This window comes from Etheostoma spectabile, chromosome 21 (assembly GCF_008692095.1).
Source record: "Etheostoma spectabile isolate EspeVRDwgs_2016 chromosome 21, UIUC_Espe_1.0, whole genome shotgun sequence".
Taxonomy (NCBI): Eukaryota; Metazoa; Chordata; class Actinopteri; order Perciformes; family Percidae; genus Etheostoma; species Etheostoma spectabile.
The window spans coordinates 17,662,255-17,675,194 of record NC_045753.1 but is presented as its reverse complement, the minus strand read 5'-3'; the positions used below and the strand labels follow the sequence as shown (position 1 = coordinate 17,675,194).

Genomic DNA, 12,940 nt, shown 5'->3' with positions numbered 1-12,940 from the left:
AAACACAGACGGGACAAAATGTTGTGTTTACTAGTAAACTGGTAAACCTTGTGACTGACGTGTGCCCGACTGCTATCTTTTGAATTTTCCTCACGTTACTCTATACGTTATCTTCTGTGACTGTCTACATCTAGAAACTAAGCTGCACGGCACAGGGAACAACTCTGACTGGCATATGATCAGACAGTGGTTTACGGAGCCGTAGATTGGCTTTGCAAAAAAACCTGGAGCGTTCTATGAACGTAAAGACGCATTTTAAATATCGCTCGATTACGCAAATTTGTATATGATTTGAATTTAAGTTTGTTTTAGCAAAATACTAGGTGAACCAACATGTTTGCCTCTTATTAGAACCCACAAAGTATAGAAAAAAAAGAAAACAAATCACACAATTCATGTTTGGTCTGCAAAATGTTTCCAGTGGACTGGCCTTTATGTTTCAATGTGCAGTATAGTGTGTTACAGTTTGTTTTTGCTAACAAGCATCGGGCAATACTGAAACCATTTTTTTTTTTAAAACACTTCATACAGTCTGCATTACCAACAAGCATCTTTGTCAAACAACCAACCTCACCTCCAAAACTCACTCAGACCACCTTCATACATGTCTCAAAATAAGCTTGTTGGACCAAAACACAAGCAACACCTTTTACTCAGAACGCAAACGTCATCACTCATTTGAGCAACACTATGTAACTTTTCCCGCTTTGGTGCCCTAACCGGTTGGAAGCAGAAATGTCACATTATGTCTCCATGGAACTACAGATCCGCCACCCGATCCGGCAAACTTGCGGTTATAGCCGGTAGAGAGCCGCAAGGCAAATGCAGAAGTGCCGTTCACCCTGTTACGAGTTGATAAATCACTGAAACGATTTTGGAAAGATTATTTTAAGAAGGTACAAAAAGTTCTCTAGTGTTACTTTAACACAGGGCGCATCATCCTGTATGATTAAGTTTTATTTTCGAAGTAGGGCTGAGCAATTATTCAAATTTTAATTGCGATTTTGATATGAACAATTCCAAAAACAATGTAATTACAATGTAAAACGATTTTCTTTTCTTTGTATTTTATTTATTACTTGTTTTCAAAAGATTGTAAAAGTGCAATACAACCATTCATCTTATTTTGTGTTTCTCATTTAATACTAAATCTAAACATTGTAAAGCAGGGGTCTTCAACAGAGGGTCCGCGACCCCTAGGGGGTTCGGGACGGGTACTGCATGGGGGTCGCGAAAGTTTGGTGATTAGACTTTTTTTTATATCCCCCCCCCCTGCAATTCTTTCCACTATTGAAAGTCCACCCTACTCACTGTGCCTCGCACATGTTTAAAATAAAAACATGATTATGAACCTGGTAATTTGAGTATCTTAGTATTGAATGCACAATAACAAGGTACATTTACACATGGCACTATAGGACCAGTTCGATATAACACAATTTTAACAATAATATAATAGGGGGTCCACGCTCCATCTCGCCATCAGTTTGGGGGTCCTTGGCCTGGAAAACGTTGAAGACCTCTGTTGTAAAGTATTAAGGAACATTTCTGAGTGTTTTTACTGTTGATTTGTTTAACTGTTTTTTAAGTAGTTCAATAAAAGCAACATCTTTTCAAAAGTCAATGCGTAATCCTGTTTATGATTTCAATTTGACCAAAAATAATTGTGATGATGATTGTTTTCATAATCCAGCAGCCCACTTTGAAGTTGTAATGATTTTTCACATAAATCACTATTTCAATATAGAACACTTCCACTTTTTACTGTACTAAAGGTTATGCAACTAGACAGAAATTTGCTTTAATATCCTTTACGTTCTCTATGTGTATATAGTAATTCACTTGTGAAAAATGTTTAAACGTTTAAAACAGAAATTCTAGAGCTGAAATAATTATATCAAAAAAACACTTAAACTGTACAGGCCACAAATTACCATAAACTTCACATCTTATGTCCTCTCTCTCAGTTGAAATCAGCTGTTTGAAATTAGTAATATGTAATTTTATTGTAAATATTTTGCTAAGATATCTATACATTTCAATATGTTTACTACAGAAATAAACAAAATGTGCCATTATGTTTTGAATGTCTTAACTGTTAAAAACAGTGTGTTAGTATTTGAACAATGTGCAGCAGATACAAGAGCAGAGTATGAAAGAGAAAAGAGTTCATGAATTTTGGTGAATGTGGTCATTTAATGCATTTTGTGTGAAAGCAATGAAAAATGATTCACAATTTATTCTACATAGATTTCTGTTTTGCTGACTGTGTGAAAGGTTTTGACAATGTGACTTCAGTTTTAACCAATGCATGTTAGCAATCAAAAACAAAAGTAAATGTATTTGTTGAATAATTTCCTGATTTCAATAATAAGTCTCATCTAAAGCATATGAAACAATGAAATCACAGTAAGTCCTAGATGTGAATCATGACTGATCAATGTGCCCTTAAGACTGGTCAAAAGGACTGCTCATTTCTTAAAATTTCTTATGCTGCACTGTAACTTTTATTCTTGTGTTTTATGTGTCCTAATGTTTCTATTTTGTTTTAAACTGTCTATTCATGTGTTTTATCAGTTTTTAATGCTTAGGATTTTTAACTGTTTGTACTTGTGTTTTATCTGTTTAACTGATTTTATGTAAAGCACTTTGAATTGCCCTGTTGCTGAAATGTGCTATACAAATAAAGCTGCCTTGCCTTGCCTTACAGTTTTGCCAGTAGTTAAGAATTAAGAGTTCACAAATGTATCCCTGGTACACAATAATCACAACCTTGCTGTGGTCCTGATCCACAGGCAGCCAGAGGTCTGAACCCAGCTAATTTGCACGCTATACCACATCCTACACTCGGTTCTTGGAAATATTTCTAAACTGTGAGTTTAGCTGACGTATTCATTTTCTGATTATGAAACTGATAATAAATCCTTTACTTGCCAAGGATAACTTTAATATAATAAATGTGATTTCTGTTTAATCACTGTTTGGAGGAAGTCACTGGCCATCCCAATTTTAACAGTGGCTGAATATTCTGGTAACACAGCTGACCTGGCCAACTTTGTTTGCATGAAAAATGTTTGCATACCAATGATAAGACAAATAGCGTTTTTCCACTGCTGGTAACAGCTCTACTCGCCTCGTCTCTAGTCGACGCACTGTGCGTCCGTTTTGCATTGCAGATTACTACTTCATGCACGAGGCAAGCTGTGGCTGGTCATCATAGCAGGAAACTGCCGACACACACAGACACACACACAGACACACTCAGACGGCAAATTAGTTTCTAATGAACCTGGAGGCAGCAAAAAAAAAAAAAAAAACTGGACAAACTATTTACCGGTAAACACGGCGGGTTTGTTCAGGACACACCCTGCCCCCGTCTGTTGCTAGCGATGATGACGCAGTGATAAGTGACAATTCTCTTCAACCAATCAGGAGTATGCAGGTTTTCACATCACTTTTTGGTTTTGCCTCAGCTCGCTTGAAACCGGTACAAAAAGTACCGGTTAGCAGGTACCAGGGACTTTTTTTCGTAATTGAAAACCAAAAAAAGCGAGTAGAGGCGAGTCGAGTAGATACCATGCAGTGGAAAAACGCCAAAAGAGATACAACTCCCAGTAGAGGCATGTAAACAAGATTGGACCAGAGCGCAGGCTGTCAAAAGGTTTCATGGGACAATTTCTGCTAAAGAAATGGGGCCATTATTATAAGTAACAATTGTTAATCCTTTGAGAATCACAAACAATTAGTTTAATTATTTTAGATAAAGTGGCAGAATACCCAGTGGAAAAATAGAAAAAAGAAAAAAATAGAAAACTTGAGCAAATAAACCCCAAATGAACTGCAGCTTGCTTTAAAGCCTATTTCTAACTGATATCTCTGCAGATTGACTAAACTCTGGTTAAAAATAAATATGCTTGCCTAAAGCTTATAGCATTCAGCAGTATCCACTGACAAGCTTATCTCTGCATTTTAGAAGACGTTCACCTCTCATAAAACAAAAATGTTTTCAAAGTAAATGGCACAACTGACCTACCTTGGATCATGTGTTTGCATCGCTGGCAGCTGGTGGACTTACGGAAGACATGCTCCTGGAAACAGTGGGTCGGCTCCACCAGCTGGGCCAAAGACTTTGGTTGGGTTTTAGTGGTTTGTCTAAAGGACAGGGATGGACTAATAGAAGGTGAGCGTGATGACAATGAAGGGTTGGGACTCGTAGAAGGGGAATGGGACGGAGAGCGATCATAGGCCAGGGGGGACTCCGGGACTGGGGAAGGAGATAGCGGGGGTGAAGGTGTGGTGATGAGGGCTGAGGGAGTGCGGGAGTCGCCGTTACCGCGCTGGAAAAAGTTTTCCACACTCTTGCTGCGCATGACTGATTTGAAGGACAGGGTGCGCTTCAACCGCTGTAACTGAAAGACAAAGAAAAACAAGAAAACAAAAAAGGTGACCTTGAAGAATATGTCAAATTTTAACCAGTTCCAAGAGAAGTGTGTTTCTGTTCCAGAGGAATGTGGATATAACAACTAAAATCAGCACCAACATAGGGAAGTGAGAGTAAACCTCACTAGGCACGAAAAAGTGTTAAGGCCCTAAAAATCTAATACATCAAATCAGCTACTCACTGTGAAAGATTGGATTCTACATAAAACACATTTTCTATCAAAGTTAGAACAGTTTTTTGACATTTCACATGCAAGATGTACAATGTGTATGTGTTTTTGTCTGTGCTCTGACTGCTTTGAAGTGAGCTTGGTTTCGGTGGAGAAAGAAATCATGTATATGTTGATGCAAAAATCATAAACATGCAACATCTAAATCAAAAGGTGGGTTTACTTATCTTTCTAGGCAACTATCATTTAAACTGTCTTTTGAATCCATTGAATCCATTAACACACACACACACACACACACACACACACACACACACACACACACACACACACACACACACACACACACACACACACACACACACACACACACACACACACACACACACACACACACACACACACACACACACACACACACACACACACACACACACACACACGCACACGCACACGCACACGCGCACGCGCACACGCACACGCACACGCACGCGCACACGCACACGCACACACGCACACACGCACACGCTTTGATTGTCTTGTTAGAACCATTTATTGCTATTATTAACCATTTATAGAAAAATACTTGGTCAAAGGGGTATATGGACTAAAGTGATGATTGACTACAACTAGAACCAACCCTTTCTTTTAATTGTGATATATACAGCAATGGGTGACATTTTAAAGTATGACCAATAGAAGTGTTCTTTCAAATGACAAAAAAAGTGTCTAGCTCAAGCGTTTGTGCAGTGTTTGAGAATCAGTCTGTTAACAGTCTAAAACACCTCTGACTGTCCTTGCCCTGCCAGGCTGGCTTCTGATCTACCATCTTCAGTCTTTTTTCCCCTCTTTCCTGAGATCACAAATTTGCCATCCATTGCAACTCCATTAGTCAATACACCCTTAAAATTCACGTTTGATTAGTTTTATTGAACGGCCTGCACCTTCTCATTTGATACAGTCAGTGATGCACAGCAAACAGTGTTTATCTTTGACTCTGCTGGCATGCATTTCCAGCATGCTAGCTATCCAGTGCTTTTGGCTACAAAAACGTGAAAATAACAATGAAAGAATCACAAGGGTCTTAAGAGCAATGGGTTCCAATATATAGAAATTTTGAACCACTATGGACTCAAACATCTAAAGAATTGCTTTAAGAATAAGGGCACGAATGTAATTGGTTGACTGGGGAGCAGTTAACTTCATTTAATATTGAATGTGGCGTTTTCTTTAGCAGGGTGCAAATGATCCACCAAAACAAGTTCCTTCCCTGAGTCATATTGCAGAGGCACCGTCGCTGTGTCCGGAGCTTTCTGTCGCCCATGATGATTGTGATTAGTTTAAAGAAACACAAACAATCCAAAGCTATTTTTCTCCTATTCCAGATTGTATGTGTGAAGATGCCATACCTTATTAAGTAGCAATGTGGAGATTTGACTGGCAATGCAAGACTATGCTTATAGTAGTGAAACGTCTGACACTATTACTCTTCTACAAAACAGAAAGAATGTTAGAGAAGGTAGCATCCTTATCACGCCCATAGTACCTTTGAAAGCCATCACATCACCCATCTCACTCCTTTGCAGCAAATCCAATCAATAGCACTGAGCAGGTTCCTCTTTTTCTTCCTTAAGCTCCCGATTCACAGATGCCAATTAGTTTGAGTGATGGAAGAGTCCTTTCTGTTGACCCATTAGCAAGTTCCTCTCATAAATGCTTTCTCCAGGGAGCTGAGCCCATGCTTTCCTTAATGGCCTTTTCTTGGCTCGACAGGTGGCCCATTCAGTAATGGATGTTCCTCTCTATTAGATTTTTAACTTGTCTGACTTTGTTAATCTTCTCTCTAGCGAAGGCCGGTTGTTGCTCCAGTTGCAGCAAGAAAGGAACAATTTATTTAGGCACAAACTAGCCAACACATGATTGATGATGAATAGCTTTATATACCTCCCAGAGCTTTTACAAAGATTAAAGTAACAAAGAAACAAAGAGGACTCTTCTGACGTGTAAAGGAATATTGAAAAATAAAAGCTAGCTTACTGTCAGATGAGTTTAAGGTAGTTTAACAGGATTAACTAATCATGAAAATTGGACTTTCATATTGACATGTTCCAATGCCAAGTGTCCTGAACAAGCCTTCAGCTTCTTTTGAAACCAATTTGTCTTCTGGCAAAACAGCCACATGCCGAGAATCAAAAGCAACACACCTTTGACGTTCTGTGTGTGTCGCCATCTATGATACAATTGATCCTAAGGATTCACTGTGCCACATTTATGGTTAACATCACAACATGATTCATGAAATCATGCAATTATTGTTTTAATAGCTTAGTATTGTATGCAAAAAAAGGTATGCATAAAGGCTTTAGGTGGCCACACGTTATTTTGGGTTATGTGTGTTATTATAGCTGCTGAAGTGCTGTCTTATCGCCTACCATCCTCTCCTGAAAACAGAACAGAAATGAAAAGAAGAGCTCTAATGAATGCAAATATCTACATTTCTGCATGGCACTTTTGTGTCTCTCTGTAAGGTTTTGAAAAGTCTATTTATGGATCACAGAACTGGAGACCCATCACACTTTGAACTACTGACGGCAATTAGCTCATCATTTCGCAAGTAGCGTGGTGTAGTAGAGCAGACTGGTGTTTGAGAAAGAAGATGAATAAAAGAAAAAGTATGAGCGCAGTCAAAGAAAGTGAGGAAAATAGGTAAAACCAAAGAAACGGGAAAAAGAGTATTGTGAGAGAAGATGGACTGAAAATACCAAACCATCAACCACCCTCTTCTTTGAAAGCCAAATGCACCAGGGTCCTTTCTCTATTATCCCTCTGACCGACAAATGGTACAGGGGAGACAGAGCAGACATCTCACAGGCATTTTCCAATGGACGTGTGCGTCTCTGCTACAATCCGGAGGCGTCGCGTGCCATGCGAGTAGTCACGGCCATTCAAGTCTATGCTTGATATTCCCCCAGCCGCGTTAATCGGAGCGTTCCTGAAGTGGCTCTCCGCTCCGCTAAAGATACGTACCAGGTCTATTTTCACGCAAGTTGCGGGCTGTGTGGACAGCCAGGCAGGAAGTGACACAGCAAGAGCATCCAGTAAGTTTACCAAAACACCCAATATCGTATAAATATCCTCTACAACACCACAGACAACGAGAGATTGCTCTTTGAGGTGGAAAAAAATAATACAACATCACAGATCCTTTTTATCAGGACATCACCAGAAAAGAGAAGATATGGAGTTTATATACAGGAGTGCTTGGAGTGAACGGTAGATACTAGTTTAACAAACACCTAATTGTTCTGTAAAGTACTTGTAGAGACAATAAAATCTGTGAGTCGGGCAGCAAGACGCAGAATGGCATGTGGCGGAGGATGGAACAAAACCAAAACACAGCCGGAATGCAGCAGAGACGCGCCCAGTATAAAATGCCAGCCCTATGCTTCTGCCGTTTGAAAATGAGCACACAGTGCAGAGATGTTTGGTGAAGGTTTCTATAAATAGGCTGTTGTGAGAATTGCTTGGATAAATTAATGATTAAGTAGTGTGTGTGTGTGTGTGTGTGTGTGTGTGTGTGTGTGTGCGCATGTATGTATGTATGTATGTATGTATGTATGTATGTATGTATGTATGTATGTATGTATGTGTGTGTGAGAGAGAGGGGGAAATCACACAATATGACTGTGAAGGCAAAAAGTCATCCTGTTGCCACTACAATACTATTCCAGCTCCAATGTCTTTTTCCTTTTTCCCCACAGAGAGGCGATGCAGTGAGTCGACAGGGGAAACATGGAAAAAAATCTGCCAGCTAATTGTTGGCACTAGCATATTTTAAAAAATGAGGAGCCCGCACTCTAATTCTGCCATACGTTTATTGTGCTGTAACGTTTCAACCCTGCACAATAAACGTATGGGGGAATTAGCATATTCGGGCACCTCGTTCTTTTAAGTTGTATCCAGCTCCTGTTGGCCCTGCAGCTCACCGGTGGAGAGGCGCAGGGCACTGGTATATTGCCACATCTTTGATCTTATTGTTATGTCTTCAACACACATACACTCCTAGCCAATTGACTGCAATCTTCAAGAAAGAGGATTACACTTTCTAAACCTGAACACAATTTCCACCATCTTTGGATCAATCTTTAAACATGAGCCCTTTTGACATGCACTACAACCCTGAACTTAAATAGACATTACCTGGAGGAGCTGTATTGTGAAAACGCAAATGTCAGATTCAGTTGGACCTGACATCAAACAGACTTTACCCTGCCAGGTTCCTAGTACAAAATCCGTACAATAATCAGTTGAGCCCATGCGTGAATAGAGTAGATAATTGTGCGTAGAATTTACAGCAAGCAAGTGGGCGTGTTGATGTTTTCTATCATGCGGAAGGAGCGAAACCGGAAGAACATCCAAGGGTGTAGAAGGGTGATTTACACAACAACAACAAAAATGTCAAATTTGAGAGACAATGACATTCAGGAACTTATTAGCATAGTACACTGTTGTAAACTGCAACCGCCTACTGATTGATGAAAGATGAATAGATCAAATGCATTGCATGAGCCAAAATCCATTACTTTAATTCAATGTTAATATAATATGTACAATGTTTAATATATGTTATTCCCTCGTGCTTCTTAATAGTTGTTATTCCTATTACTGAACTGTTTAGATGGCAGTGCGTGGCTGTAATGCACCAGTTTACACTGGTTAGTGTGCAAAAGTGCTTGTCTAACTGTTTTCTGCGTTTTGGAAGACAGTTGAGCAACTACCTCTCCAGTCAGCTAACTCTTGCACATAACATTCCCCCTGCAGCGTTTTTCTCATGACAAATCTCCAGCTGCTCATGATATTAAAAACTATTACTGAACATACAAGAACCTGATTATGTTTATTATTTTTCTTGCACTGAGCTATTATATGACCTCATCAGATAACATGTTGTACAAATTGAACGTTTTTTTGGAATAAATTGAAAACATCCTAGGACAGTGCAAAACTGACAGTTTAATTAGTTTTATAGCACTGAAATTTGTCGATCCATCTTGATGGATGTATTAAAGAATTCCCATCATCCAAAAAGCACATATGAAAAGGTGAAGCTTTTAGTTTTTTTAGTCATTTTGTCTGAAAAACAAATTTCGAAAATCCCTTTAAGATGTAAATACATTAACGTTAACAGTTTTAAACAAAACTACTTGCATCATGCATGGGCATAAATCTCAAACAGTTGGGGGGAGACACAAATTAATACAGCCAAAATTATACTTGTAGAGGATATGTGTACAAACAGGAAAGCTTTAATACTATAATTAGTGTAGGATGGAGACTGTACCATTATACTTATTTTCAGTGTTTTCTCTTGATTGATGAAAAAGCTGACTACATTGACCAAAATATTCTTTAAAACCATTTATTTATTTTTAAGTTCACATTAAAGCTACAAAAATACCTTAAAACATGTCCCCATATAAAAAACAATGCTTTAGTATAATTGTTAAATTAGCTGATAATATTGCAAATTAGTGAGCCACTGTTAAAGCTCGTCCACTAACCCTGACATCCACACACCTCCAAAAATATGAATTAAGCTCAACGCACTTACCTGAGACTCTACACCTGACTGTCCCTGGTCTCCCTGTTCCTCTATTCTTTCGGTCTCCTTTTCCTGTGACACAGTGATGTTAGTATTTCCATAAGCATCCATTCTTATAAAGAAGTTACCAAATAGTCTAGATATGAGAACTTATTGTACTTGGCGTTTTGGTGTACTGAAAAGGATCTTATGTCGTTTTTTTCTTTTCTCTGTCATTTTATCTGGGCAACAACACAAATCTTTAACGTCAGATGTCTAAGAGATAGGTTCACCAAGCCGTCATATTATAAATTATAAAATTATCTTCCGTCCTTCACATAAATATTAGGTTTCGTCTGGGACAGAGGATATATATTTAACTGCAGCAAACCTACTGATCTGCCACTTATCATATTGAGAAAAATACAACTGCATATCTCCAAAATTAATACTAATATCAGTTTGCACATATAATGTTAGGCTTATCCCCGTGTTAAAAGTTGTAGTGGGTGCATTTAACAAGCTAGTTAACGTTACAGTATATTACATTCACATAAACTCAGAGACTGGAGCACAAGCTAAAATAAAAGCTTTAATTTCAAGGAATTTCCAGATGGGAAAGGTAATCTGAAATGAACCTTTAGAACCAGAAGTGTCTCTGTGATCCGTTATACGTTATGTAAATATATTAGGTGTGAATCAAGGTATATTATTCTCCTATCCTCTTATTTTCACAGTCACAGCTCTGTGTGGCTCCCAAATATATGGCTGTTGTTTGAAGGGCTGTTTAGTAAAGTGTTCCATGAGCCTCTTGCTAGCAAAGACTTTGCCAGCTCACAAGCTGGCTGCCTGAGTGTGCAGCAAAAGAAGCTTGCATTTCCAAATCCTGCAGTTTAAAAGGCTTAACTGCACAAGGAGCTTTTGCAGTTGGCATTAGGTGACTTCCACAACACCTCTTTGTTTTGTTTTTTCACCATTGTGAAATAACAATAACAATTTGGTTACCCTATGATTACCCACTAAGGCTATATTGTCTAACATTTGGCACCCGATTAAATTGTGTGTGTGTGTGTGTGTGTGTGTGTGTGTGTGTGTGTGTGTGTGTGTGTGTGTGTGTGTGTGTGTGTGTGTGTCTCTTCTGGGATAAAAATACTTCTCAAGTATTGGTTCCTAAATATGTTAAGATTTTATTTATAGTTGCCCCAGCCCATATAACTACTACCATTTAGGAAGACGAGGCTAAATCAAACAAAAGAGTGGAGAGAAACAACGGGATGTCCAGGATGCAGGACAAGATCATTATATTTGTATTCAAAGTAAACCTTTTTTATTGACTTTTAGGCATGTTCAAAAAAAAAAAAGTATTTTGGGTAAATGAGTGACAAATGTAAAAGGAGAAACTTGGGTATTAGTTATTCCGTTGATAAATCAGAGTGGAGAGACAGTGACGTCTAATTAGGGGTCCAAGCCCGAGGGGTGGGAAACCCACAGTAGCAAAGCTACGCGGTTCACACAGTGGGGCTGTGGAACCCTATGGTTTTCCTAAAGATTATTTTCTCCCCCACTATTTATCTTCTCCGCCTAAAACTCCTGCTACAGCCTAAACCGTACACGGTAGGGAGGGAGGGGGTGCCATTTTCAGGACAGTTCCAGAACCCTGCAAGGACCTTGGGCACAACAACTGACCCAATTCCACCACTAGGTGGCGCTATAGCAGAAAACGCATTTGGCCCTTAAACTCCCAAACCGTACATCGCACATTCAAAAACCATATATCCTCCTGTTCCCTGGATCACTATCAAATTACACACAAATTTGTGTAGCCAACTATGAAAACACCAACTTTGCCATATCTTGATCAAAATAAATGCTATCAACGCAACACTATGTTTGCCTTTAACTCCCACATTATACATCACACATTAGAAAACCTTACATCCACATGCTCCTTGAATCAAGTTGAATCACATTTTGCTTAGAAAAAATGTCCACATTTTGCATTGCGCAAAACCCACTTTTCCATCTTCTGATGGACCTGACCAAAAGAATTTTGCTACATTAAAGTATGTGCATTTGACACAATTTTTTCTAGCTACGATCACACATATGCGGCCAAATTAAAGTTTTTTGTGATCAAATTTTTATTTGTACATTCAGAAAAAAGACACACACACACACACACACACACACACACACACACACACACACACACACACACACACACACACACACACACACACACACACACACACACACACACACACACACACACACACACACACACACACACACACACACACACACACACACACACACACACACACACACAACACACCACACACACACACACCTAATGGACTCAGCAATGCTGTGCCAAGTGTCCCCGGGGCTCCACCCACACAAGCCGTCAAAAGTTCAATGACATGTGACATCCAAGAAAGAAATGATCCATAAATTAACAGATAAGTCATGAGGTGGCTTCCAACGGGTTGCAATCCTCCTCTTAGTAGAAAAGCTGAAAGGAAGACAGGTTATTCATTATCAAAACATTGACGGTAACAGGCAGAGTAACATTAATCAAGGTGGCCATTTTGGATGCAATATTGTTCCAGAACTGACCAACAAGGAGGCGTTACTGGCCCTTTCACCAATCAGGAGGGCTGTATTATTGAACAATGGGGAAAAAAATGTGCCAGTTACAAGCTTTATGTCAGTATGTTTCAGCTAATCTCCATGTTTTGATAAGATG

At 39.1% G+C, this 12,940-nt stretch overlaps 1 protein-coding gene and 1 long non-coding RNA gene across 2 annotated transcripts in view; one reads left to right on the top strand and one right to left on the bottom strand.

Moving 5' to 3' along the window:
- The window catches only part of LOC116671062 (SH3 and cysteine-rich domain-containing protein 2), a gene marked incomplete at its 5' end in the record, with an annotated part of 38,174 nt that overhangs the window by 13,553 nt on the left and 11,681 nt on the right, over positions 1-12,940 (bottom strand). The window contains 1 exon segment of the mRNA XM_032501968.1: positions 4,034-4,409. Within this exon segment, the coding sequence (XP_032357859.1) occupies positions 4,034-4,409 (376 nt within the window).
- LOC116671063 (uncharacterized) overlaps positions 1-12,940 on the top strand; it is a 22,546-nt gene that overhangs the window by 9,314 nt on the left and 292 nt on the right. The window contains exon 3 of the long non-coding RNA XR_004327180.1: positions 12,256-12,258. This is a non-coding gene — a long non-coding RNA (uncharacterized LOC116671063). The remainder of the gene's footprint in view (positions 1-12,255; positions 12,259-12,940) is intronic.